This window comes from Callorhinus ursinus, unplaced genomic scaffold (assembly GCF_003265705.2).
Source record: "Callorhinus ursinus isolate GAN/ISIS: 27379988/994484 unplaced genomic scaffold, GSC_fseal_2.0 scaffold4, whole genome shotgun sequence".
Taxonomy (NCBI): domain Eukaryota; kingdom Metazoa; phylum Chordata; class Mammalia; order Carnivora; family Otariidae; genus Callorhinus; species Callorhinus ursinus.
The window spans coordinates 120486193-120496520 of record NW_027397066.1 but is presented as its reverse complement, the minus strand read 5'-3'; the positions used below and the strand labels follow the sequence as shown (position 1 = coordinate 120496520).

Genomic DNA, 10328 nt, shown 5'->3' with positions numbered 1-10328 from the left:
ACTAACCCTGACAGCTGTTTTCTTCTGAGTATCTGACGGAGAAAAGCTATGCCTGTTGGGGTCTTACATTTGCTAGATAGTCTAATTAATAATTAGGAGTCAACAATGATGAGCAAGATTGTTTTATTTACACCAGTTTGAAGAATACTTTGTGTATAAACTAAGCAATTCTTTCTGAATATTTTATCTGACAGCTTGCATGCAATTTCAATGCAGGGTCCTGCAGAGTGTTTAGTGACTGAGGACCAGCTGAAGACCTAGCTCAGTCCTTCGTAGTTGGCATGCCCTGGGATCAAGAGAGGATGTAGGTAACACTGTCTTTGGGGTGATCCGTGGTGGACGTTTTGAGGGCAGCTGTCCCGCAGCCTGCGGGCCCTGGACCGCCACCTGTGGAAGCCTGAGCCGGCTCTTTCTCCCTTTGTCTCATAACCATGTCCACCAGCGAGAATGCTAATTCACCAATCGTCCGCCTTAACAGATTCAAGAACAAGGGGAAAGACAGTACAGAAATGAGGCAGCGCCAAATAGAAGTTAATGTGGAGCTGAGGAAAGCTAAGAAGGATGACCAGATGCTGAAAAGGAGAAATGTAAGCTCATTTCCTGATGATGCTACCACTCCACTACGGAAAACCGCAACAACCAGGGCACTGTAAATTGGTCTGTTGATGACATTGTCAAAGGCATAAATAGCAATAATTTGGAAAGTCAGCTCCAGGCTACTCAAGCTGCTAGGAAACTGCTTTCTAGGGAAAAACAGCCCCCCATAGACAACATAATCCGGGCTGGTTTGATTCCAGAATTTGTGTCCTTGGGCAGAACTGATTGTAGTCCCGTTGAGTTTGAATCTGCTTGGGCTCTCACTAACATTGCTTCTGGGACGTCAGAACAGACCAAGGCTATGGTAGATGGAGGTGCTATCCCAGCATTCACTTCTCTGTTGGCATCTTCCCATGCCCACATCAGTGAACAAGCTGTATGGGCTCTAGGAAACATTGCAGGTGATGGTTCAGTTTTTCGAGACTTGGTTATCAAGTATGGTGCAGTTGACCCACTATTGGCTCTCCTTGCAGTTCCTGAGATGTCATCTTTAGCATGTGGTTACTTATGTAACCTTACTTGGACACTTTCAAAACTTTGTCGCAACAGGAATCCTGCACCCCCATTAGATGCTGTAGAGCAGATTCTTCCTACCTTAGTTCGTCTCCTGCATCATGATGATCCAGAAGTATTGGCAGATACCTGCTGGGCCATTTCCTACCTTACTGATGGTCCAAATGAACAGACTGAAATGGTTGTGAAAACAGGAGTTGTGCCCCAGCTTGGGAAGCTTCTAGGAGCTACTGAATTGCCCATTGTGACTCCTGCACTAAGAGCCCTAGGAAATATTGTCACTGGGACAGATGAACAGACTCAGGTTGCAATAGATGCAGGAGCACTTGCTGTTTTTCCCAGACTCCCGATGAACCCCAAAACTAATATTCAGAAGGAAGCTATGCGGACAATGTCAAACATCACAGCTGGTCGCCAGGACCAGATACAGCAAGTTGTGAATCATGGATGAGTCCCATTTCTCGTCGGGGGTTCTCTCTAAGGCAGACTTTAAGACACAAAAGGAAGCTGGGCTATGTATGACCAACTATACAAGTGGTGGGACAGTTGAACAGATTGTATACCTCGTTCATCGTGGCATAATATAACCATTGATGAACCTCTTAACTGCAAAAGACCCAAAATTATTCTGGTTATTCTGGATGCCATTTCAAACATCTTCCAGGAGGCTGAGAAACTAGGTGAAACTGAGAAACTTAGTATAATGATTGAAGAATGTGGAGGTTTAGACAAAATTGAAGCTCTACAAAACCATGAAAATGAGTCTATGTACAAAGCTTCATTAAACTTGATTGAGAAGTATTTCTCTGTAGAGGAAGAGGAAGATCAGAATGTTGTGCCAGAAACTACCTCTGAAGGCTATACGTTCCAAGTTCATACGTTTTAGATTGTACAGCTGAGGCAGAAAGTTGTTTGTTGTGTACTCTGTTTGGTAGAAGTTTGTCTTACCATTTCTCTACTAAGAACTCTTTTTAAATGTGTTTTGTTATTGTAGCACTTTTTACAACGAAACTGTACTTGACCAGTTCCAAACTGTACAACCTGTATGAAGCTCTTCCTCTCAGCTGGTTTCTTCTTTCTATGTGGAAACTCCTCTCTTGCAGTGTCCTGTAAATAAAGATTAAATTCCACTCTTAAAAAAAGAGAGAGAGAGAGAGGATGTAGGTAACAGTACTCTGCATTGTGTGGGCTCACAATTCCTGCTTTCCAAAAATTGACTTATCCTTTATTTTCTCAGCATGCATGTACAAGATTCTAATCTGAGCCCCAGTAATAGGGTATTATTTTTTACCTTGCTCTGGTTTCAAGTCAATCAAGAACTCTATTCATTCTTATTATATTTGGCTTAGCTCTAAAGGAGATTAGAAAACCCTTTCTAACATAACCCCTCACTTTAAAAAAATCTACAATCCAGTTTGGGGGAAAAGACCCTTATATGTAAATAGAATCACTGTACTTTTGTATATATTTTATTGATATTAGTACTAATTGCTTAAAGTTATTGAGCAGTTTTTATGGACTCTGTGCTAAGTGCTCTACATACTGTACCTTATTTAATCTTCATACTGACCTCTGAGATAGGTTTCATGATTATCCCCATTTTATAGGTGAGCAACCAAGACTTGTAAGAACAAATCTGCTTGAAGTAATTCCACTAATAAACACAAAGCAAAGGCCAGAACTTAGCATCTCTGACTCCTCTGCCCATACCCAGAGACCGGCAGGAGCAAGACAGAAGGTGATGAAAGAAATAAAAGATTTCAAGTCCAATACTCAAGGTCAAAACCCATTGTTTGGCTAGAAAAGGCAAGGCCAGGGCCAGGCCAATGTGAAGTGGGTCACTGTGATGAGACGTTTTGGTTAAAAAGACAACTGTTGAGGAGGCAGGACTGAGCCTGTCAGGGGGTCAGTTGGCCCTTGAAAATGTGGAAAGGAGGGAGAGAGAGGCCAGGGGCAGGCAGGGTCTGACACACCAAAACTATCTTTTCAGGATTCCTAGTGTTTGGCCAGTGCTAGCCTGATTGAGTACCCCATGAGAACCTAGTAGGCTAGGTATTCACTCAACCAATGAAGTAGAGGGTTGTCATAATCCTAGATGGCAACCATTTAAGATCATGGCTATATCCAACTTTACAGGTTTTTCAAGACAGAAGATAGGCTTTTCCAGGCCCTGGTAAAGTGGACCATTTTCATAAACTGTTCTGGAGGAAATTGCAATGTGGAATCATAGGGCTGTGAGCCAGTTTCTTCTTTCTTTATCATCACTGACCTGAGTACCTCAAACCCTTGCTTACTCTCTCTTACACAGTGTTAGAGGCACCCCAAAAGATGTAAATGTATTTTATGTTGCAGAATATTCTCTTATCTCTAAACTTTCCTTTAGAAAGCTATAGCTGGTTTTGCAAAGGAACATTCCCATCACTCCGAGGTTTGCACTTATTATACAATGCAAATGAGTGAGATCATTTAGACTAATGCATTTAATCCACTAATCCCAGTAATGCTCCTCTGAGCATGTTCAGGGTTTGAGAAGATATTTGTTCATTGCAAGGGATTATTCCTTATGACCTGTGCTTATTTGTAGACTGTGCTTCAGAGATGCCAAGACAGGTGGGGTTCATGGGGTAAGCCTACTACGATGTGAGAGATCCCTGGTAGGAGCTCCAGAGTCAAAGATGCTTATCTATGGGTGTCACTGACAGTGGGAGCTCTTTCATTAGATGCAGAAAGATTTACTGCCAAATTCTGGAAAGCACTAGAGGAGAGAGGGAAAGAGAGAGACCCAGCCTAAGGAGTCACGGGGTATGCAAGCCATTCCTAGCCTACTGACTCAGTATTTGACTGGGGACAAGTGGCTTAACTGCACTCAGACTCTTCAACCTTAAAGTCAGAAGAAAATAGCAATTAATATGTTTCAGTGCCTTAGGCATCCCATCTAATAAGCTAGTTTTTTTCCCACCTAGAGAAGTAAAGTGACTTGTTCAAGGTCAAGAGTTCCTTAATGCCCAAGATTCCTGTCTTGCTACATGCTGCCCTGTTTCCTGTACTGTCACCATGGCACCACTGCCAGCCCTTGTTGAGGGAAAGGTTTTGAAGCAGTGGAAGTTTGATTTTGCTGATTTCAGCATTTTAGTGTTATAGATCAATGTTTCTTTTTAAGGCAAATGTTAAAAATATATAAATAAGGAGGAGGAGTGTCAGAGGAGTAGAAGACCTAAATTTCGTCTGGTCCCAGGAATTCAACTAGATAGGGATCAAACCATTCTGAACTCCTACAAACTCAACAGGAGATTGAAGAAAAGAATAGCAGCAACTCTCTGAACAGAAAAACGGCCACGTTCCGGAAGAATCATATTCTATCCCTTCATTGTAGTCAAACTTATTTTTGGTATATATATATAAGTTGTTCTGTCTTTAAAATTTTGGGATACAGTTTCTTCTAACAGACCAAAATATACCCTAAATCTCTAGTGTATGGCTTTGTTCTAGTCTCCTGCCTGATCGCATTCTATCCCCCCCTTTTTTTAAATATCTTTTCTTTCTTTTTTCAACCAACTTCTTATCTTATCAATTCCTTTTATAAAATCTATTATAATTTTCATCTTTACAGTCATATTTGATCCCTTCATCGTATTTACCCTTATTTTTGTACATATATAAGTTCTTCTTTAAAATTTGGGGAGGCGGCTTCTTCTAACAGACCAAAATACGCCCAAAATCTAGTGTGTGGACTGATCAATTCACCAGCCTGATCATATTTGATCATATTCTTTTTTTCTTTCTTTCCCTTTCTTTTCCCCTGGTTTTGGGTCCCTTCTGATTTTTTTAGTGTATATTTTTCTGGGGTTGTTACCCTGTTAGCATTTTGTTCTCTCATTCATCTATTCTTCTCTGGACAAAATGACAAGACTGAAAAACTCACCCCCCCAAAAAAGAAGAAGAGGCAGTACTGACTGTCAAGGACCTAATCAATATGGACATTAGTAAGATGTCAGAACTAGAGTTCAGAATGACGATTATAAAGATACTACCTGGGCTTGAAAAAAGCATGGAAGATACTAGAGAAAACATTTCTGGAGAAATAAAAGAACTAAAATCTAACCAAGTTGAAATCAAAAAGGCTATTAAAGAGGTGCAATCAAAAATGGAGGCTCTAACTGCTAGGATAAATGAGGCAGAAAAGAGAATTAGTGATATAGAAGACCAAATGATGGAGAATAAAGAAGCTGAGAAAAAGAGAGATAAACAACTACTGGATCACGAGGGCAGAATTTGAGAGATAAGTGATACCATAAGATGAAACAATATTAGAATAATTGGGATGCCAGAAAAAGAAGAAAGAGAGAGAGGGGCAGAAGGTATGTTGGAGCAATTTTAGCAGAGAACTTCTGTAAATTGGGGAAGGGAACCGGCATCAAAATCCAGGAGGCACAGAGAACCCCCCTCAAAATCAAGAAAAATAGGTCAACACCCCAACATCTAATAGTAAAACTTACAAGTCTCAGAGACAAAGAGAAAATCCTGAAAGCAGCTCAGGACAAGAGGTCTGTAACCTAAAATGGTAGAAACATTAGATTGGCAACAGACCTATCCACAGAGACCTGCAGGCCAGAAAGGACTGGCATAATATATTCAGAACACTAAATGAGAAAAATATGCAGCCAAGAATACTATACTATATCCAACTAGGCTGTCACTGAAAACAGAAGGAGAGATAAAAAGCTTCCAGGACAAACAAAAACTAAAAGAATTTGCACACACAAAATAAGCCCTACAAGAAATATTGAAAGGGGTCCACTAAGCGAAGAGAGAGCCTAAAAGTAACACAGACCAGAAAGGAACACAACAATATACAGTAACAGTCACCTTACAGGCAATACAATGGCACTAAATTCATATCCTTCAATAGTTACCCCGAACGTAAATGGGCTAAATGTCCCAATCAAAAGACACAGGGTATCAGATTGGATAAAAAAAACAAGACCCATTGATATGTTGTCTGCAAGAGACTCATTTTAGACCCAAAGACACCCCCAGATTGAAAGTGAGGGGGTGGAAAACCATTTACCATGCTAATGGACACCAAAAGAAAGCTGGGGTGGCAATCCTTATATCAAACAAATTAGATTTTAAACCAAAGACTATAATAAGAGATGAGGAAGGGCACTATATCCTATTTAAAGGGTATATCCGACAAGAAGATCTAACAATTGTAAATATCTATGCCCCTAACATGGGAACAGCCAATTATATAAGCCAATTAATAACAAAATCAAAGAATCACATCAACAACAATACAATACTAGTAGGAGATTTTAACACCCTCCTCACTGAAATGGACAGATCATCTAAGCAAAAGATCGACAAGGAAAGAAAGACTTTAGATGACACACTGGACCAAATGGACTTCACAGATATATTCAGAACATTCCATCCTAAAGCAACAGAATACACATTCTTCTCTAGCACCCATGGAACATTCTCCAGAATAGATCACATCCTAGATCACAAATTAGGTCTCAACCGGTACCAAAGGTTGGGATCATTCCCTGCATATTTTCAGACCACAATGCTTTGAAACCAGAACTCAATCACAAGAGGAAAGTCGCAAAGAACTCAAATACATGGAGGCTAAAGAGCATCCTACTGAAGAATGAATGGGTCAACCAAGAAATTAAAGAAGAATTAAAAAAATTCATGGAAACAAATGAAAATGAAAACACAACTGTTCAAAATCTTTGGGATACAGCAAAGGCAGTCCTAAGAGGAAAGTCTATAGCAATACAAGCCTTTCTCAAGAAACAAGAAAGGTCTCAAATACACAACCTAACCCTACACCTAAAGGAGCTGGAGAAAGAACAGCAAATAAGGCCTAAACCCAGCAGAAGAAGAGAAATAATAAAGATCAGAGCAGAAATCAATGAACTAGAAACCAAAAGAACATTAGAACAGATCAATGAAACTAGGAGCTGATGTATAAACTACCAAAACTGAACCAAGAAGAAATAGAAAACCTGAACAGACCCATAACCACTAAGGAAATTGAAGCAGTAATCAAAAATCTCCCAACAAACAAGAGCCCAGGACCAGATGGCTTCCCAGGAGAATTCTACCAAACATTTAAAGAAGAATTAATACCTATTCTTCTGAAACTGTTCCAAAAAATAGAAATGGAAGGAAAACTTCCAAACTCATTTTATGAGGCCAGCATTATCTTGATCCCAAAATCAGACAAAGACCCCATCAAAAAGGAGAATTACAGACCAATATCCCTGATGAACATGGATGCAAAAATTCTCACCAAAATACTAGCCAATAGAATCCAACAGTATATTAAAAGGATTATTCACCACAACCAAGTAGAATTTATTCCTGGGCTACAAGTTTGGTTCAACACCTGCAAATCAATCAATGTGATACAATACATTAATAAAAGAAAAAACAAGAACCATATGATCCTCTGAATAGATGCAGAAAAAGCATTTGACTAAGTACAGCATCCTTTCTTGATTAAAACTCTTCACAGTGTAGGGATAGAGGGTATATACCTCAATATCATAAAAGCCATCTATGAAAAACCCACAGCAAATATCATTCTCAATGGAGAAAAACTGAGAGCTTTCCCCCTAAGGTCAGGAACATGGCAGGGATGTCCACTATCACCACTGCTATTCAACCTAGTAGTAGAAGTCCTAGCCACAGCAATCAGACAACAAAAAGAAATAAAAGGCATCCAAATCGTCAAAGAAGAAGTCAAACTCTCACTGTTTGCAGATGATATGATACTTTATGTGGAAAACCCAAAAGACTCCACCCTAAAACTGCTAGAACTCATACAGAAATTCAGTAAAGTGGCAGGATATAAAATCAATGCACAGAAATCAGTTGTATTAATATACACCAACAACAAGACAGAAGAAAGAGAAATTAAGGAGTTGATTCTATTTACAATTGCTCCAAAAACCATAAGATACCTAGGAATAAACCTAACCAAAAAGGCAAAGGATCTGTACTCAGAAAACTATAAAATACTCATGAAAGAAATTGAGGAAGACACAAAGAAATGGAAAAACTTCCCATTCTCGTGTATTGGAAGAGCAAATATTGTGAAGATGTCAATGCTACCTAGAGCAATCTACATATTTAAAGCAATCCTTATCAAAATACCATCCACTGTTTTCAAAGAAATGGAACAAATAATCCTAAGATTTGTATGGAACTAGAAAACACCCCAAATACCCAGAGGAATGTTGAAAAAGAAAAGCAAAGCTGGCGGCATCACAATTCCGGACTTCAAGCTCTATTACAAAGCTGTGATCATCAAGACAGTATGGTACTGGCACAAAAACAGACACATAGATCAATGGAACAGAATAGAGAGCCCAGAAATGGACCCTTAACTCTGTGGTCAACTCATCTTTGACAAAGCAGGAAAGAATGTCCAATGGAAAAAAGACCGTCTCTTCAACAAATGGTGTTGGGAAAACTGGACAGCCACATGCTGAAGAATGAAACTGGACCATTTCCCTACACCGCACACAAAAATAGACTCAAAATGGATGAAAGACCTAATTGTGAGACAGGAGTCCATCAAAATCCTAGAGAAGAACACAGGCAGCAACTTCTTCGACCTTAGCTGCAGCAATTTCTTCCTAGAAACATTGCCAAAGGCAAGGGAAGCAAGGGCAAAAATGAATTATTGGGGTTTCATCAAGATAAAAAGCTTTTGCACAACAAAGGAAACAGTCAACAAAACCAAAAGACAACGGACAGAATGGGAGAAGATATTTGCCAATGACATATCCGATAAAGGGCTAGTATCCAAAATCTATAAAGAACTTATCAAACTCAACACCCAAAAAACAAATGATCCAATCAAGAAATGGACAGAAGACATGAACAGACATTTTTCCCAAAGAAGACATCCAAATGGCCAACAGACACATGAAAAAATGCTCAACATCGCTCAGCATCAGGAAAATCCAGATCAAAACCTCAATGAGATACCACCTCACACCAGTAAGAATGGCTAAAATTAACAAGTCAGGAAACGACAGATGTTGGCGGGGATGCGGAGAAAGGGGAACCCTCCTACACTGTTGGTGGGAATGCAAGCTGGTGCAACCACTCTGGAAAACAGTATGGAGGTTCCTTAAAAGTTGACAATAGAGCTGCCTTATGACCCAGCAATTGCACTACTGGGTATTTAACCCAAAGATACAAATGTAGGGATCCGAAGGGTCACATGCACCCTGATGTTTATAGCAGCAGTGTCCACAATAGCCAAACTCTGGAAAGAGCCAAGATGTCCACCAACAGTTGAATGGATAAAGAAGATGTGGTATATATAATCAATGGAATATTATGCAGCCATCAAAAAAAACCCTCAAAATCTTGCCATTTGCAACGACATGGATGGAACTAGAAGGAATTATGCTAAGTGAAATAAGTCAATCAGAGAAATACATGTATCATATGATCTCACTGGTATGAGGAATTCTTAATCTCAGGAAACAAACTGAGGGTTGCTGGAGTGGTAGGAGTTGGGAGGGATGGGGTGGCTGAGTGATAGACATTGGGGAGGGTATGTGCTATGGTGAGCACTGTGAATTGTGCAAGACTGATGAATCACAGAACTGTACCTCTGAAACTAATAATACATTATATGTAAAAAAAAAGAAGAAGAAGAAGAAGAAGATAGTAGGAAGGGAAAAATGAAGGGGGGGAAATCAGAGGGGGAGATGAACCATGAGAGGCTATGGACTCTGAGAAACAAACTGAGGGTTCTAGAGGAGAGGGGGTGCAGGGATGGGTTAGCCTGGTGATGGGTATTAAAGAGGGCACATATTGAATGGAGCACTGGGTGTTATATGCAAACAATGAATCATGGAACACTACATCTAAATAAATAAATAAATAAATAAATAAATAAATAAATAGAAAGGAAAATATATATATATAAATAAGCTGTTTCAGGCTTGCAGGTAAGCTTTGTAAACTTGAATTTCAGTCTTTAGAAGTTGACTCGGGCTGGATTTACGCAAACCTTTGTTCCAACTCTAAAGGAAAATGGCTTCCAAATGTTAGTCTCCTGACACTCGTGCTTCACACTGGCCAAAATTTCCTGGGATTTCAAAGATCCCTTCAGCTCTGAAGCAGAGAACAGTGCCCTAAATATAAAAAGCTCACATTAGGTTCTCAAAGACCGTTTGTCCATT

The 10328-nt window shown here is 39.7% G+C and overlaps 1 protein-coding gene across 1 annotated transcript; it reads left to right on the top strand.

Annotated features, from left to right (window-relative positions):
* The first annotated feature begins 431 nt into the window (after nucleotides 1–431).
* On the top strand, nucleotides 432–1996 carry LOC141372548 (importin subunit alpha-1-like). The gene is made up of 3 exons (XM_073891267.1): nucleotides 432–649; nucleotides 691–1546; nucleotides 1775–1996. Exons 1-3 carry the CDS (start codon nucleotides 432–434, stop codon nucleotides 1994–1996), a joined length of 1296 nt encoding a protein of 431 aa, XP_073747368.1.
* The last annotated feature ends 8332 nt before the right edge of the window (nucleotides 1997–10328 follow it).